The following is an 18909-nucleotide window of genomic DNA, read 5'->3' on the forward strand; positions in this document are numbered from 1 at the left end:
ACTGTTAGAGGCAGGACTATAACAGATGCAGGATTTTCAGACTGAATTAATTAACTGACAATAGAACAAAGAATGTGGATCCTAGATGTCTTTTTTTCTGGTAGGTCGGAACATAATATGATGGGAAGTATCAAATGGAGCCACTCATCGCTTCTTCTTGAATAAGGATAAAAATATCAACAGCTACACTGGCTCAAAGAAATATTAAGGTATTAAGCTAAAAAAAAAAAAAAAAAGTGACAAAGCTAAAATCCTGCTTAATTTTCTGAACTACAGCATCATTTTGAAAAAGAAGCAGCACTGGAAAACAACACATTTAAGTCTGTTTTAATTGCCAGAAGAAAAAAAAAAAAAACTCTAAATTTTCCACATTTGTTCTGGTTTTTTTTTTTAAATGGGTCTTACTAATTTTTAAATAGTTTCCTCTAATTAGCTTTTTTATTTTTATTTTCCACAACATTCTAACTTGTTTGAGAACAAGGATGTCTCTCAAAACAGCAGCTACATTTGCATCTCGGTAGACCTTTTTCTTCCACTCAATTTTCCAACAGTGAACCAGTCCTTCCCATGATTAAGTCCATTAGGTGACCAAAAGCATTTTTTTTCAATTAAATCCAATTCGTCTTATATGATATCTTAGCCAGGATATGTAAGCAATACTCATCAAGATAAGAGTTTCAAATTTTGAACTACATTAACCTTTTGCTGACATTCTAATTTACTGAGATGGACCTCAGTAAATTAATACAGTGGAGGCAGGCAGACGCTATCTTAAAAAAGTGATGCGTATGTGTGTAGTAACGATATACGTATTAGGTGAGCACGCACAGGAGGCCCGTCAGCTCCAGGCAGTCCAGGGAGTCCCGACCTGCCCTGAGGGCCCTGTACGAGGAAGACATGAACAAGATTTAAAAAAAGAAGAAGAAGAAGAAAACTGGTGTAGTAAACTGCAACAACGCAAGGAAACTTACATCTAAATCGATTTGAATAAGAAAAGAAAACCTACTTTTTCTCCAGGTGGTCCGATCGGACCTTGAGGACCGGGGAGGCCCTGTGAAACAAGATGCACTTAATAAATAAATATCTGTGTGGCATCAACAAATACACTCAAACCCACAAACACAAGCTGAGTAAACCGAGGAGTTTGTTGGCGCTGTAAATAGTGGAGCTGCTACTGAACTGTCACGCGGTGTGTGCGTGCGTGCGCGTGTGTGTGTGTGTGGGCACGTTTGCATTCAGTTTGTGGAAGAGAACACATTAAAATATTTGTGGATGTGTGCAGCTGATTATGCTGGTGTTTATACATGGGGGCACCAACAGGTGGAGCAGCTGAGCAGGAATAAAAAAACATAAATAAATGTCAGAGCCAGCACAGCAGAAAAATCTTACCAAGAACTTTTGGTCTGGTTTCTAGTGTAAATATCTTAGTACACTTGAAATAAGGCAAAACTAACAAGTAACTTTTGAGGAATAAGAAGAATAAAAAAAGTTACTCCTTCTAGATTATTTCACTTATATCATGGGAAAAGTGAAATAATCTGCCAGTATCCCTAATCATTTTTTTATTAATATCATGGAATTACTAACTTAAAACAAGCTCCTTTATTTTGCTGAAAAACTACTTTCACATTAGTTTTGACTAATTTCAAGTGCACTCATTTATTTGCACTAGAAAGTGGACCCAACATATTTGGTAAGATTTTGTGTCAGTTTAAACACTTAGCTCCCGTGTGTGTGTGTGGGGATAAAGAGATTTGTGCCAAATGAATGATTGTAATCTAAACATGGTAAACTAAACTTTAAAAAAAACCATATTTATTTATAAAACTGCAAATGCTAAAGCGCCATAAAATGTAAATTAGGTTGTTGGGTTTAGAATTAATTGCATTGATTTAAATGCTGATGTGTTTGTGGCCGCCGTCTTGTGTGTGCAGCTGCGCAGCATGTTTTCTGGTGTGCGTTTGATTCGGTCACCTGTGTTCCAGGGATTCCCTGCTGACCCGGTGGGCCCGGTTCCCCTTGAGGTCCCTTAAAGAAACAGATTGACTTAGTTTAAAGGAAACTGATCAGGTTTGAATAATGACCTAATGCGTGTTTGCACTAGCACCAGGAGGAGTCCAGTTTGGCTTTGTAAAAGAAAGGAAGAATGAAAATGGAAAAAAGAGACAGAGAAAGAGAAACATAAAAAATTATATAAAATAAATTCTGAACATAAAGACAAAAATAAAAAATAAAATATGGCAATAAGTTTTTAAAAATCATATTAAATAAATACATAATATGAAAAAATAGACAAAAAATAATAAAATAAACAAGGAAACCTAATAACATTGAAAATAAAATGGAAAGTTAAGTTAGTACTGTTGAAAACAAACCAAAAAAATTAACTTATGTTAAAATATAAAACCAAATAAGGTGGGGAAGTTCTTATGTTTTATTTGTTAAATGCAGTAATTGCCACAATTTATTAATTTATTTCTGTTTCTTGCCAATTTTTTAAAAGAATGAAAAGACATCAGATCTATGTAGCAGTTTTCACCCGTCATAGGGCTTCATAAAGTCGCTTTACAGTAAAAATAATATCAGAATCTGTCTCCCGTACGCCGTGGTGCTGATCACAGTCAGGTCATATTTGCGTCTTTTTGTTCGATTTCACCCTCTAACGCTTTTATGGTCCGTTTAATATAAAGAGGAAAACTACGAGCCAGGTTCTGATCGGCGGTTGAGCTTTATCTGCTCTGCCTCGGAGCTGCTTCGAGGTGCTGGGCTGACCTTTCACCCCACAGCTGTGCATCCTGCAGGCATTTTTAAAACCCGGTCACATACGGCCCAATCTGAACCAAAAGTCCAGCACCCTTCGACGTTCGCAGAAGTGATAAGGGAACATTTGAGTGTGTTTACTGAGAGGAGGCTGTGGGGGTGTGAGCGTGTGTGTGTGTGGGTGTACCATGTTGCCTTTGGGACCCGGTGGCCCGTCCACTCCGGCAACGCCCTGAGGAGAGGAGATAAGAAAAACGACTTGTCATTACAGGAAGTGGGTTATCGGAGGAGGGAAGACGATAACAGTCATGGTACGCACCGGCACTCCGGGGGGTCCGGGAGGACCGCGAGGTCCCAGCAAACCTCTGGGCCCCTACAGAACAACAGAAGAAAAAGAAAAATAACACAACGAGTTGGAATAAAATTATTAGAGCTAGTACACGCCAAAGTTTTGTAGAACGATGCGACTCTTACGCTCTCTCCAGCTAACCCTCTGGGCCCAATCTCTCCGTCTTCACCCTTTGGGAAGAAAAAAAAGGAAAAAAAAGATGAATATTTTAAAAAATGCTGCAGGTTGGATGAGTAACGCTGAAATGAAAGTACAACCACAATCTTTAACCCGTTAGCAATCTGTGATGTAAAAAAAAAAAAACTTCGTTAATTGTATAATATTATGTAATAAAACGCATTTGGAATCGTTTCACCTTAAATGACATGCAGGTTAGTACTGAAGGTTCTGGGTTTGTCTGAGGCTCAAAATGCTGAATAAATGTCCAAACGTTTGGCATTTATCGGCAAAAGTTTCAGTTTAACTGCATATGGGATGTGCAACATGACACACATTTAATGATTAGGATGAACACAAACGGCTTGTGTTTGTTTATTACATGATGTGCCACTTTATTACGTTGGCATTTTTAACAAAGCGCTACGTCCCCGTTTTGTAAAAATCCGTAAAGCGGTGGAAGGTATTACAGAAAACGTGCAGATATGTAATAAAATCAGACCTTCCAAATGTTGCGAGACGCTGTTAAAAGCGCATTACGCAATAATTGACGCGAAATGAAACAACGTTATTACATAACGTGGAAGAAAGTATTGCAAAGCGAGAACAACAATGTCATAAAATCAACCTTCTGAATGTAGCAAAACATCGTAAAACCGCATTATGTAATAATTGGAGCAAAAAACGTAATCAGACCCTTTAATGCATCTTGTAGTACTTTGTGCCACATTGATGCTTTAATTAAATTACAATTACAGGAAGTAGCTCTTTTTTTTTTTTTTAGAAATGACACTATAATGTGGCGCATCGTATAATAAACCATCGCAAGCTGTTTGCGTCCGTCCGAATCATTGTGCTACTAAGAACGATCGTGTAGATTTTATTTATTTAATTGAAACTTTGGTCAACAAATTCCAAACTTTTGGTCGTTTCGTCGCCTTTTCAGACTCGTAACCATTATCTTCGGTACTAGCATATTGCACAAAACAATTCAAGTCAATTGGTACGTAATGCGGTTTTACTGAAGTTTTATTCCATTCTGAAGCCTGATTTTATTACATTGCTACATAATGCGGAGTGACACTCCCTTTAAATCAAGCGGAGATCTAATCTGAGCCTGTGACAGCTTTGTGGTGGATGCGGTGTGGGCAGTTTAGGGTATTTAGTTGGAGGGGTGGAAAGGTTAAACACAAACTCTCCTCCTCCTCGGTTTATAGTGTCCTCCCTGTGTGTGTGTGTGTGTTGCCTGAGGGTGCAGCACAGCTGATTTAAACAAAGCTGTCACCTCCCTTAGAGGTGGGGGGGGGAACTTTAAAGGGTTCCAACACAGACGGAGTACTCACTCTCTGTCCGTCCTCTCCTGGGGCTCCTGCTGGTCCCATCGACCCCGGCTCGCCCTGCGAACCACGGCAGACAGGTTCATTTTTCATAAGCCGATTACCATAACGTCGGCTGGGCTTTCTACGTTTGCTGAAACTCAAAAGTTGCTCTTATGCAGAAGGGAGCCCTGCAGCATTCGGGTTTGCCTCATTGTCATTTTGGGCAGCATCAAGATCATGAGTGCCCTCAAAACGGCCGGTTGTGGCGCAATGCATCGATAAAACTGCCTATTAACAAACTGAATTGACAAAAAAAAGAAAGAAAAAAAAAAGATGAAGCTCTAACTTGAATTTTTTTTTAAAATTTGTCACAATTTAAAATAATAATAATAATAAAATTAGTCAAAGTAATATGAGAACAAAGTTGTAATATGAAAAGAAAATCATAATATCGTGACTTTATTCTCGTATTATTTCGACTTTATTCTCATACAACTTTGTTCTCGTAATGATATGAATTTTTTTCCTCAAAATGTCCTGATTTTATTCTCGCAATTTTATTTTTCTAACTTCTTAGCGTGGCAGTAATACTTGTACATTTCCATTGTGATTTTAAATCTGACATTTTTCACTTCCATAAAAGACTTCCTGTTAAACGTGACTGTATGAAAAGCGCTTATCAAATGAAAACCGATTGAATTGTTGATCATAGAGTTACATACTTGTTCAACCATCCATTATTTTGCTAAAGGTTTTCCATTCATGCACTTTTGTCCATTTAATGTTTGCTAACGCCTAGCTTTCGAATGTTTGTGTTTACATTCGAAAACACATTTCCCTTTGTACTTTTTAATAAACTGTTATACTATGTCTATTTGTATCTGCAGGTCTTGAAACTGATTCATTAAACTGTAGTAAGAAATCAATTAAATCACAACCGATGTGGGATAAGCAGATAGGTTGATGCCCTCTAAAACTATTGACTTGGCTTCTACGCTCCACTTTGATTTAATCTTTTCACGCGTTCTGATTAATGCGGGTCAATGAGTGGAATAGAGATCAGCTTCTCATTCAATACCTCCCGGCACAGCAGCTGTTCACTCATCACATTCAAATTGAAGCAGCTTACTCAACACGATCATGAAAAGACACTGGAAATCCAAAACGTTAAAAAGCCCCCTGCAGCTCGTTGGTAAATTAAAGTCATCTAAAAAGACAAAAATCACCAGTAAGGAGATTTTCCTCTGATGCCAGTTTTGTGACTTATCGCACATGAAAACAGGATTTATGTCACGAAGCTCAGAAGTAACTAAAAGACGTGTTCCATACCAAAATAATCTGTTTTTTTATTCTCAGCACGTCAGATTCTCAGCTTTTCACTCTAATCTAAAACGGCGACATCATCAAAAAAATGGCAAAATTAAGTTTAAAGAAACTCAAAAAAGCAACGTCAGCCTCCCTGTGCTCACCCTGTGGCCCTTTTCTCCAGGCAGCCCGGGAAGTCCATCAAAGCCTCGGTCGCCCTGTGAGTAAAAATAGTGACACACAATGAAACCACATCCTCATGAATGACACGCAGCCATATGTCCCTTATCTCTCCCCCGTTCAGTTCGGTGGTTTTTACCTTAGAGCCTGGCTCTCCGGGCATTCCACGAGCGCCGTCAGCACCAGCCCGACCCTTAATGTGAAAGAGAAACACATTTCACACTCAAATATTTACACACTATTCATGCGTACGCCAATGAATGTTTCATAAATACCACCGTGTTTTGGATTAGTTAAGATCTATATAGAAGTCAAATCGAAGAAATGGTGTCTGTTATGTTTAGCTCTGTCTTACTAGCAGGTTTGATTGGCTGTAAAATTGCTTTCCAATGCAATTCTGTTTGATTCGCATCTACCTTCAGTGCTCTGTTTGGGATTTCTCCCATTGAGCGTGATTTCAACTGTGGAATTTCCACTGGCCAATAAGCGAACATTGACACTGATTTTCTGCGCTGCTTCAGAATTGTAGTCTGCCTGCAAATTTAGCAGTGGCAACATTTGCAGGAAGTGAATGACGGTGTTAAGTTCATGTTGGCCAGGCATCCAAATACTGAATTAGCGTTAGCATCCGGTGTCATTTACAGGTGCAGGAAATTTCCAGGAAGGTAAAAAAGGTAAAACTTCAGTCCACGTCTCCAGGAACGAGCCGTTTCTCAGTAGAGAAGGGTCCAGATCCTCTGTACGAAGCAAAGAGCAACGACTTGGTCTTTAACAACTTTTTTTGCACAGGTTGAACTGTAAAATTTCACTACTGTGTATTAAATGACTGAATTTGTCAGGAGCAATTACAGTAGAATACAACAGAAGTGGATCATTCCCAATGGTTAAATATTTTATTGGAATAGAAATCCTGAACTACAGATACTCCAAGACAAAAAAAAAAATGTTCCTGAGTGAATTAGAATTAGTCAGAAACATAGAAATCACACATTTTTCCGATTTGTCAACGCAACGCACTGGAGCAACCTGATAATACAACTTTACAGTGTGGAATTGAGTGAAGAAGACTCAAAGCTATTTTGTAAGAATCAGTTTAAAATGAAATTGTATTTTCTTGAAATGTCTGTATTTTGTTCAGGTTGTGAGTACATTTCCGCAAGTAACAGGAAGGCTGAACAGAGCACAGCAAAGCTGCTCTGCTTTACTTTAAAGAGCTTTTAACCTCGGGCTGTCATGGAAGTTGCTGGATTCAGAAATGCTGGCAGACCTTTGAAAAGCTCAGAGACTAAAGGAAATCCACACAAGCTGCCATAAAACTCTGACTCGCAGAGATTTATCCCATACAAAAAGAACGGGAACTAGAAAAAAAAACAAAAAACAACTTATATATGCATGTCTCAGTATATTATGACAACTCGCAAACGGCAATAATTGGTATCAGCAGGTCAAGTTGTTACAAAAAAATCATAACTCAGAAATCAGCCACAAAATTTCGACTGGTGCATTTCTACAAATAAATAAGTTCAGCGCCTGTTTTAAAGTTGTAAACCGTCTAACTTTTATTCATTATTAAGAGTGCAGTAACGGTACAGAAATTCATTTTTTAGAAGTAATAAGGTCTATATGAAAAGGTGATGGGAGGGTAACTGGAAATAATCGATAAAATATCTCACCACCCGTTTACAACAGAGGAAATAGCAGATCCAAAACATGACCTAGATCCGACTTTCTCTCGGCGGCCTGAACGGCCCGATTCCAATCTTGTCACCTCAAACAAAATCCAATGTCTGAAACATCCACATGCGGTGCTAATTCAAATCAATATCTAATTGTTTTTAAAGCGTCTGCAGTTTGAACCATCATGTTACATTTTGTTCGACTTTTACATCACTGACGTGAAACGTGCGTCGCATTTCTTTACCAGAAGAAGCCAGATGTGGTAAATCTGGAGGTAAACAATGGCTGGAAATTAGATTTCTGAAAAAATGATGAAAGATGTCCGTGTCACTGAAGCCCATCACATCACAATCACACCACTGTTAGTTGTGACTGCGCATCCAGACAGGCTTCCCTACAGAAGTTGCAGTCGACGCTCGACAAAAAGGGCGCTGCTTTTAGTTGTGCTCTGTTTTAATTAGCTTCCTTCGTGTCGCTAAGATCTTATGACGATATTATTGGCTCTGAATAACTTTAAAATGTATCCATACACAATGGGTTCCATTAATACTTCTGTAAACAATCCGATCTCAACGTTCCTTTTCTGTACATGCGGGTCGCTCTGGAGTAATAAACCGTTCACACAGAAGTTTTATTTCAGTCACATTTAATTAGTGGTATGAACGAACACGCAAAAAATAAATAAATAAAAAAATCAGAATTGAGCATCAAGACCTGTTGTGTGAATGTAGCCATAGATCTATATTTAATCAGTTTGCACAAAGAATGCCAAAACAAGTAATTTGACATTTTGACGTATTAAAATGTAACTGTTAAAACCACTTTCTAATTGTGAAAACTTTTCTTAGTGCGTCAGTACACATGGAGCTGGTGCATCTGTAAGCCTGTCCTATGTAAAATCAAATTACCACGTTGCCGCAAAGCTCGCTTACACCTCAGGCAGGCTGTGTGTGAATGTGAAGGTATTAAATTCCGGACGCAGAGACGCTTTCTAGATTCACATTAAAAATTCAGAATTAATTAATTCAAACACTTCAGAGCAGACGACTGAATTTGGTTCATTTCCTACATTTTTGGACGGTTTCTATCCATTGTTGTCCTCATACATCAGGACGTTTGGCCCGAGTCGACCTGCTGCTGCACCGTGGCGACTGACTGCAGGCCCCCCATCCACAGCTAGTTTTCCCACTTTTGCCATTTTCAGACAGATTAGCTGCGAGGCCGTGGATCCCTGTAAGCACTTATCAAGAAATTGTTTATTGGAGTGAAAACAATCCTCGCAGCGCTCGAGCCCAGCGAAAAATAAAAACACGGCTGCACGCGCACACACAAATGCACAGTTTTTCACGTGGGAGTTGAAGGTGACTGAGCTCACTCACCCTTTTACCAACTTTGCCAGGTTGTCCAGGGGGTCCTTGAATGCCACGTGGGCCCTGCGTAGGCACAGGAGACCCATTTAGAGCCCGGCAACGCGCAGGAGTTCGAAAGCAGCCTTTAGTGGGAACTGAAAGACACTTCAGTTCACCGGTTGAATTTTTATTCCTCACTCACCTGAGGACCGTGGTCTCCGCTTTCACCCTTCAGCCCACCTGAGCCAGGTGGACCCTAAAGACAAAAAAAAATAAAAAAAACACCAACACACACTTCATGAATCTTTAGCTTCAGCTGTAGCTCGGAGCAAAATAAATGATATAATCCAGACCAGACAGCAGATGGCATTATTTAGCTTTGTATAAAGAGGATGAATTCCACTCAAGGCATGGAATTGTGAAATTTCCAGGTTCGTTTACTCTGTTGTGACAAATTTTGTTAAGTTTTTCTTTTTACAAATACTGATGTTCAATTCAAAATACTTGTTTCGCGTAAATCGGAATTTGAAAAATCGGTGCGAACGATCAAAACCTTAGAAAACGCAAAATACATCATATAGAACAACCATGTTATTTATTTACATTATGAAGTTGCACATTGATTTACAATGAGACAAAACAAAACAAGAAAGATCAGCTTCTAGCTCTGACATCAGCCTTCATATCAGCGTGGGTTTGAGAGCCGACTATGGAGAAGCAACTTGAATATAATAACTCGCTTTGTTTACTATTAAGTTATTATTTCAAGTCAGCTAGAATCCACCAATCGCTGATCTCCTCTCATCTCATCTTATTCCTTTGGATCAACTTATTCCCATCTGATCTTATCAGAGTTTTCCTGCTGCTACTCAGAAGACGCGAGCAGATCGAACGGGGTGTAATTCTCTGTCTCGTTTCCACGGTAATAAGCCCCGGATCGTGTGTCAACAGGTCCTAAGAAAAATGAGGGGTCTGGGTGTGGTAGGGGGCAGCTCCACTTAACAGACAGGGAGTGTGTCCACTGAGCTGCTTAAGGCAGGAGAAACTAATAATACACACATCAGACACAAACTTTACGCTACACTAAAAATAATCATTTTAAACACCTTAAAACGTGTTTGTTTGTTGTTTTTTTTTGCCTGGAAGGTTCAAAATAATTTGCTGACAGCCTCTCCTTCATCCAAGCCGACTGGACGAGTGGCACGGGTCATGTGACAATTTGTGAACAGTGAAACTTTAAAAAATGAGAGCCTCACCACCGGTCCAGATCTTCCAGTCAAACCCATTGGCCCAGGAGGTCCCCTCATCGCCAGCTGCAGGCCACAAACAGAGACAAACACCAACATTTTCATTTTGAAACTGTGTTAGACAAAAAAATATATATATATTGTATATGAAAGAAAGAGAAAATATCAAAATGAAAGCAGCACTTCAGTACTCAGATGTAACAGAAAACAGGATTAGTTGATGATTTTTTTTTTAATATATTGATTTACATTTAAAGATTTGTTGTTAGCATGTTTTCACTTTTCCTGCAGGTGAGCAGGCAGGCTTTTAGAAGTACCACCGAGCAAGTTTCCTTTAATATCTAGACTTAAACATTTTGTACTATTTTTGGCGGTTTTGCACTATTGAGATATTTTATTCGGGAATTTTGCTCATCAAGAAATGTCTAGCGTGGCCTGGGGGCCATTTTGCAGCCCTGACCACCGCTCAAGAATGTTACAAATTTGACCCCCGGCACAGGTGCTCGATGCAGATGGACGCTTTTTAAGAAATATTTTTGAGGCTTATTTTTACTGAGCAACTAAAATGCACAAATGCCAGAAACAGACAACCGTTTTTTTTTTTGCTTTGAGACTTGCTTTTCTAGACAATGAAAGGAGACAATCTATCCAAAAATCTTTAGCGTTTAATGTTTCGTAACGAGGCAAATGTGCAGGAGACGTTTTTATGTTCTAGCTGTACGATGACTCACAGACGCAGTTTTATCAAAAACTGAGTTACAATTGAGTTAATTTCATATATATATACTGTCTGTTTAGCTTACTACTGTACACAGGTTAAAAAAAAAGAATTGAAATTAGTTTTGCAATTTAAATATTTCAAAAATCTTGTGCCAACTAATTGGATAATTCACTGAATTTACGTCTTATTCAACTCGGTCGCGGTTTTCCCCCCATTTTGTCCAGCTGTTAGTTTACCCCACCCAAATATAGCGAGTTGTATTTTTAGCGGTCTCTCCTGCATGAGCATCTGTTCAAAGTGGCTATTTATTTTGCTGCTCTTCAGCCCTTTCTCAGCAAGTCTTCTTTTAGCCTCACAAAGTCAACAAAACACAGGGCAACCCCCTTCTGTTTCCCCAACAAAACCCCCATCTAAACACCTCTACTCCCCAACCCCCCACGCAGCGAGCACTGTGTAAAGAGAAGTGGATGCAGCCGACAGTCTGCAGGTTTTCACTCACCCTGGCCTGGGAGAGGATGGCCTGTGCTTGGGCTTCTTGGGCCGACACCACCGGACCCTTCTCGCCGTCCCCACCGAAGCGAAACTGTCCGGCACACACAGACGCAAACGGCTCGGTACGCTATATGAGCGTTGGGAATCAAAATGATGGACTTCTTTTGTGGTGGACTTACTGGGAGCATCAGCATGGTACCTGGAGGTCCCGGTAAGCCGTCGGCGCCGGGGAGACCGGCGCGGCCAGGAGGACCCTGATGTCGAAGAGGAGACGAAATCAAATCGATAAAATCGATCAGCTCATCTCTGGTCCAACTGTACAAACTCTTGCATTTGGAACTAAAAACTATTAAATCAACAATTCTAGATAACGAAAATTGCACTTATGTTTTGAATAATTTTGAAATGATCTGTTTTTATATTCCTTTTTTTCCCCCTTATGGTTGTGACTGTTTTTATTTTTATTATTAATGATAATGTACAGTAAATTACACTACTTTTAGCTGTACGTTGAAATCTGTCATGAATCTTGGGTTATTCATGTTGTTATACAAGCTAATTGTAATTTTTTAATCTCTTCCATCAACCTGCTAGGGGACTACAGGTGTAAGTTAGCCTCTCTGGTTAAATCTGGCATATTTCCATATGTATTAACACTAATATGCATTGTCCTCTTTATAAAAAAAAAAAACAAATATAAATGTGACCCTTCTGTAGACGTATATGAATCAGTTTGAGAACCGTCCCACATCTGGAAGCCAACGTATGGAAGACGACACACAGCTGTAAATGCTGGATGTGTGCCTTCTATTAAATCTACATGTTCTAAGATCCCCTCCCCTCCACCAGGCCCTGAGATTTGCCTGTCCCTCTGTAGGCCAAACAGTTTTTGGTCCAAAACCAACATCCTTTCAGAGCAGCAAGGATGTCAGCATGGTACCTGGAGGTCCCGTGTGTGTCTGTGTGTGGAAGTCAGTGGTAGGATGGTGGATTGGAGCAAAAGCCTAAAAAGAGACAGTATTTAACAGCCAGATGCGTTTAGTCGTATCATCGGAATCAACACGTTCATTTTTTTTTTCTATAAAATTTGGAGGTTTTTTTTTTATTTGGGTGAAAATAGCAAAAAGATTTCACCTCATACAATTCAGTCTCAAATTAACATCTTGTTTCAAAACTACAAAACTACTTCAATATTATGCGTTCAAAACTGGTCTGTGATTTATCTGTATTGGAAAATGTAATGCTTCAATATTAAAGTAAAATGCAGCTTTGAAAAACTAAAAATATTAAGCTACTTATAAAAAGAGATTTTATTGACTTTATCTCATTAATCTTTACGTTGCTTAATGATTTTGGTTCAAACTTTTATAGATTTAACAGGAAGACTGCAAAGTGGGCTTATGAACTTCCTTCAGTTCGAAAAGCTTTGAATACAAACCTTTTCGAAACGTCTCAATTTTTGTTATGGAGTTACTAAATGCAGATAAAACTTTAAAACCAAGACTTTTAATCAACAATGGAATAATACCTGTGATGCTACACTGCAAATAGAAACAATTTGGACAGGTTTGGGGAGGTATGCATTTGCTCACTCTGTCACCAGGATCTCCAGCAGTGCCCGGGGGTCCCTGAAGGCCCGATGGTCCCGGAAGACCCTGAAATACAAATATAAGTGAGCATTACTACCTTCTCGTCAAATCCCACATATATTTACACCGACTTTTGTTTTTACGCCACACTTACAGATGGGCCGGGTGGTCCTGGTGGTCCTTCAATCAGCATGCCCTAAGAGACACACAAATGTTGTTTTGAAGAGCGTCCATTATTGCAGCAATATTTCAGATTCTCAATGAAAACTGTAAGGAAAAATCTAGATAGGCCAAGGTTTTAAAAATGTTTCTGTATCAAAACAGCTGAAATTCTGTTAATATCGCCTCAAAGGTTACCAAGTCCTGACCATAAAGATGGAGCAAAAGCACAGAGTTATGCCTTGCTGCCCCTCCCTCACCAGTTGCTGAAATAAAGCTCATGCATTTGTCCCTCGCTTACGAAAAAAGACACACCTGGTTTACGTCTTTTAATGGGCCAACCTCAGGCTAGCTATGAGCCATATTAATCAGTTATATTGGTTATATTTCTGTCTCTCTCATCACAAAATGGCGTAATATATATTTTTTCAAACAGAACCTGAAAACATTAATTTAAAAAAATGTTTAATCCATATTTTTTGTTTCGTTCAGGTATATGCACCACAATCCACATAATACATTTTATGGATAACATGAATTAATTTAGTAATATTCTAGTAGTAATATGAATTATTTTATGCTTTTCTGTTTCAAATAAAAATGAATTAGGTTCTGTTATACAATGTTGTTTGATTTTTTTTTTATATATAATGCAGCCAACTTATTCAAGTTCATCTTACTGTCAGAATGACAGGAACCTAAAACTACCAATAAAATTGTTGCTCTGGATTATATGTAATTTCACAGTAAAATCTGATGTCTCTATCATAAACACAAGTTATTTAACACAGATCATAGCATTAGCATGTTTTGGACATGTTGGACCTTACAGGTTCTATTACGGCCGGCTCGCCCTTCTCGCCCTTCTGTCCGAAGGCAGCTTGAGAACCAGCAATCTGTAGACACAGCACAAAAAAGAAGACATTGTTTACATAGCAGGTAAAAATATCCAAGAGGCATTTTTATGTAGAAAGTCTCATTCAATAGTCAGTAGAGGAATCATGTACAACACAAAGACACCGGACTCTACAAGGAGATGAAACAAAATGTTAGTCTTGAAAAGAAAGAACACGCATCAGACTTGAAGGCTTGAAATTAGGTAAAGGTGTCATTGCATCGCAATGTATTGCACTGAGCAGTGTGGGGAAATATTTGTTCTAAAGAAAGACCCATATCTGAACTCATTGGTGGTGTCAGTACCGGAAAAGAGTGCAGATGCGTAAGTGGAGCTAATAAATTGGTGGGGGAAACTGAAGATGCTGGTAAACCCAAAAGCCAAACGAACACGAGCTAAAATGTTCTAAAAAGATATTTACAGACACATAAGGACACAAATACTTAAACATTAGAGGTTTATTAGGGGAATGACTTGAGCTAGACACCCTGCTATATCTGTGTTTGTGACCTTTATTCTCAAGTATAAAGGGAAGTAGCTCCTGAGCTAGCTAGCTAGCTAGCTGTGTTGGTGAAGTTTGCTGATGAAGCAAGCAGAAACCGCTATCGCTTTTAAAATGTTTTGTCTGGCAGCATTTTAGATAAAAAAATAAGAAACTGTCGCAAAATAATAATTTGGGAGCACTGCAACGACTGGCTAATGATTAGCATTCTAAAGATGCTAATGTTAGCACCTGGTTTGTAGCTTCTACACAAAAGAGTAGTTCTTAAAAAAAAAAGTCTGGATGGCATTTGGTCATATTGATTTCAAATTCTGAAACACAATTTGAGATTCATGAACCTTTGGAAAACACAAAGATTATCTAACCCTGACTAAACATAGAGTGAAGGGATGCTGGCCTACGTGTTTATTGTCAAGGTAAATTATATATTGTACATATTGCTTGGTGAAAGCCGAGCCCAAACATTTTGGCAGAAAGCGAAGGCAATAAACCCTAACATCATGTATCCAATAAAGTGCGTGCGTGTCCGGGGTGTGCGCGAGTGTGTGTGTGTGTACTGCGCAGGCAGAGCCAATAATTTAATGGTTGTCTGCAGTGAACAAAGGGAGCTACATGTTACAGGCTGCTTGTTAAAATAGCACAGATGAAGACGGAGGGATTGGGTCCAAGTGCTGAGAGATGAGTGGGTGGGGAGGGGCAGTGGGCTTTCCTAGGTATTTATGGGCGTGGTGTAGGTTGGGCCAACATCCACTGATTGTAGGTTGTGTGAAAACAGATGAAGTGTGACTGAATGTTTCTATAGGATAAAGCGAGACGGAAGAGTATAATAGCTAATACATACGTTTTGATTCTTTTTAACAGACAGACGCATGCACTTTTTCTGTAGTAGATTCAAATCGAACAGAAACAGCAACACTGAACTACTCCACACTCAACACGTCAATGACATATTGCCCAAACCAAGCCAAAAGAAGTCCATGCACTGGGAGACAGAGGGAGTCCTCTTGCCATGCCGTTCATGCACACACCCCTCCGTCGGCGTGCGATACTTACTGTACTTTCAGAAAAGTCGGTTTCGGCAGCGACCCCGGGCCCCACTTCCTCACCATAGGCTGTCGGGGCTTTAGATGGGAGGGGGCCGTACTCATCGTATGTCCCATAATCATACTTGTTGTCTAACTTGCCCAAGTCATACTCGTTCAGGTCATACTCCTTAAAGTCATACTCTTCCGCACCGGTCTCCGAGTTGTCCCCCGTTTCCAACACAGTGCCGGGCTCCGGAGCGAGAGTAGGGGCTTCGGTGGCGTGCGCCCCGATAAAATCCTCCTTTACAGCCTTCCCATTGTTACACAAGCGAAGAAGGAGAAAGTTAACAATCAGAAACTAAAGAGATAAGGTTGTTAGTTATGAAACTGAGGAAAAAATTACTTTCACAGTCCAACGCAAAGGAATTCATATTCAATGAACCAGAAAATTAAATGTTTTTGAGATTTTTTTGTGATAGACCAACACAAAGTAGTGCATGACAATTTCCTGAGCAAAAAGAGAAGTTAAAAATGATAGAGTTTTAAATTTTATTTTTTTAATATTCATCCCCTCTGAGTAATTGCTTTATAAAACCACCTTGAATTCTCTTAGTCTTTCTTTATGTCTCTGCCAGCTTCACACAACTTAAGACAAGAACGGCTCCCGACTCTTCTCTGGAAGATTGCTCAAGTTCAGTAAGATGTCTTCAGATGACATTTATTGTGAAACAGCAGTACATAAATGAACTATATTTGAAAGACTGGATCCAAAACATTTCTAAATATTAATTTTCATTGTGCTTATTTGGATCTAGATCTGAACTTTGGCCATTCTAACATAGAACATTCTTTGATTTAAACCATTTCGTTGGCCGTAGCTGTGGCTGTTTGATTGGAGATGCTGTGACCTCGTTTCCTCTTTTAGCATCCCTGCCGTTTGTGCTCCTTGGTTTTCATGATTTTGTTTGTTTACTAATGTTCCCCAACAAAACTTCGAAGCCTTTACAGGACGTCTGAGCTAAATGGATGATGTCTAAAGACACTCGCTTCCACTAGATTTTATTTAGCTGCATCAGAGTAAAGGGGACTGAAATGCCATTCTATTTTTGGGTACAAAAATTGGGAGAATCTTTCTCCTTCTATTTTACAATTTGTGTTGGCTTAATCACACAGAATGCCTTTAAAATGCCTTAAAGTTTGTTATTGTAGCATCCTATAATATGTCCACTGTGTATGAAAACCTTTGCAAGGCACTGTAAATGTTACAAAAGCACTTGAGATATTAGGCAACAACAACAACAAAAAAAGAAATCATGACAATGATAACACTTTATTTTTGGATAATATTACTTGTAGGTTAGTAAAGATTTGTTGGCTTTTTAACTACCACATATCTAACTAAACAGACTAAAAGTAATAATAAATAAAGTGCTATCATCGTTTTCGTCAACCGTTCCAATTGGTGGAACAGCCATTTGCTTTCTCATTAAGCAGCCATTTTTGTGCCGACTGCAGAGAGAAAGGCTGCCTGATGCCTCGGATCGCTCTCTCAAATATTTGCAAACGCATCAAATCAATCCGTCATGTTGCATCGAGACATCAGGATTTGACACTCAATGAATCATTGTGATGAGTGTGTTTTAGCAGCCTTTAAAGTTGCCTCATGATCTCTGTGTCTGGCATAGACTTACTGCAACCACAGTGACTTGGCAGAACTTTCTCTCACATTCCAAATGGTGATCACTGTGGCTTTAACCTTGCAGCGCAGCAAAGTAGATGCGATTACACACTTGTTGGCAGTAATCCCTCCTGGCCAATGATTCATTTTAAATACCCGGCATAATCACATCTAATTTGCCAAAACAACGAGGCAGCAAAAGCGCGATCATAGCAGGCTGTGAGAGGATTTTCAGTCTGTTGATCATAGTTCTATTTGAAATAATTAGCAGAACTATTGATCAAACTGTGTGATGGACAACGAGGGGGAATATGTTGGCTTCTTTCATTCTTGAGTTATTTATAAGGCCACAGAACATTATCTATTTCCACATTCTGATTGAGTTATGAGTCAGGCTGGTGATGAGATGCAGCAATAATGAGCACACAACGAAACTCTTAAAGCCTAGGTTTCCTTTAGTTGAAGGTGCGCTTAGAGCGTCCAGAAAAAACAGACAGTACAACGTGAATAGCAAATTATTTCATTTTTGATGACTGGACTACAACGTCTCACCTATTCACATGGAATTTCTCAGATCAGAGTAAAGCATGAAGCATTATGTGTTGAGAAAACTGCTTGCCATAGAAAAACGGAAGCTGGGAACAAAACAGATGAGGATGTATTTGGCTGTTGGCACTTGTGGAAAATGTGGTGGAAAACCTTACATTTGTCTTTTATTGCAGTAGAATGATGTTAACCTGACATTGACTAATTTCTGTACCAACGGAAGAGACGTGTGAAGTATTAACAACAGAGGAACGTGCCACCAGTACTTATTTTTTCCTCACTGATAAAGGGTGCATTGATGCCATCCTTGTTTAGTCCGCTTTAGTCCATTTGCCTGGAAAGTCCGGTTCATTTGTGGAGAATTTGGTTCATTTGGTGGGAATTCGCAACCGCATCTCTGATGTGGACCAAAAAAGGGAACAAAACAAGGTCTTGGTTCAGTTGAAGTGAACTCTGGTGCGATTTGAATCCACATCTGAATGCAACTGGACCAGACACCACTCCAAAAGCAGTCCAGCGGACTACACAGCAGGGCCTTCTGGGTAATTACAATGAGAATCACATGAGAATCAAAAGCTATCTGGAGAAATGGCTACGTGGTCTTTTGCCAAAGACAAAACAAAAATACCATCACTAAAATTTGCCATCAAGCCATTTTTGTTTACATTTCTTGGAGAAGGAAATTGCGATTAGTGCCTTCTTCAGAGGTTTTTTGTGTCATTACCTTTAGTGGTTCTTGGTGCAGCGCCCCCACAGGCGAGGGGGTAAAAAGGTTCCCCAAAAGGTTTGGTGCAACTGAAGATGTAACAAATGTTATGTAACATGTAACCATTGAGATAGTCTCGGTCCCCAATCAAATCGAGACGATCAGGTGTGAAAACAACCTTAACGCACATAAAACATCACATTTCTCCAATTGTTTCAGGTTTGAGATTATTCTACTGCAATAGAATTATTTTA

At 39.3% G+C, this 18909-nt stretch overlaps 1 protein-coding gene across 6 annotated transcripts in view; it reads right to left on the reverse strand.

Moving 5' to 3' along the window:
• Positions 1 to 18909, reverse strand: part of col11a1a (collagen, type XI, alpha 1a) — a 98472-nt gene that overhangs the window by 53221 nt on the left and 26342 nt on the right. For 3 of the 6 annotated variants that reach the window (XM_032551616.1, XM_032551617.1, XM_032551615.1), the window contains 18 exons: positions 15754 to 16035; positions 14134 to 14199; positions 13299 to 13340; positions 13148 to 13210; positions 11735 to 11809; positions 11563 to 11646; positions 10352 to 10408; positions 9298 to 9351; positions 9126 to 9179; positions 6209 to 6262; positions 6054 to 6107; positions 4609 to 4662; positions 3235 to 3279; positions 3080 to 3133; positions 2948 to 2992; positions 1975 to 2028; positions 1007 to 1051; positions 829 to 882 (listed from right to left, as the gene is read on the reverse strand). In XM_032551616.1, the coding sequence (XP_032407507.1) occupies positions 829 to 882; positions 1007 to 1051; positions 1975 to 2028; positions 2948 to 2992; positions 3080 to 3133; positions 3235 to 3279; positions 4609 to 4662; positions 6054 to 6107; positions 6209 to 6262; positions 9126 to 9179; positions 9298 to 9351; positions 10352 to 10408; positions 11563 to 11646; positions 11735 to 11809; positions 13148 to 13210; positions 13299 to 13340; positions 14134 to 14199; positions 15754 to 16035 (1236 nt within the window). The remainder of the gene's footprint in view (positions 1 to 828; positions 883 to 1006; positions 1052 to 1974; positions 2029 to 2947; positions 2993 to 3079; positions 3134 to 3234; positions 3280 to 4608; positions 4663 to 6053; positions 6108 to 6208; positions 6263 to 9125; positions 9180 to 9297; positions 9352 to 10351; positions 10409 to 11562; positions 11647 to 11734; positions 11810 to 13147; positions 13211 to 13298; positions 13341 to 14133; positions 14200 to 15753; positions 16036 to 18909) is intronic. The other 3 variants (XM_032551619.1, XM_032551618.1, XM_032551620.1) reach the window with 1 other exon arrangement.

The sequence above is a fragment of the Xiphophorus hellerii genome, chromosome 21 (genome assembly GCF_003331165.1).
Source record: "Xiphophorus hellerii strain 12219 chromosome 21, Xiphophorus_hellerii-4.1, whole genome shotgun sequence".
NCBI lineage: Eukaryota > Metazoa > Chordata > Actinopteri > Cyprinodontiformes > Poeciliidae > Xiphophorus > Xiphophorus hellerii.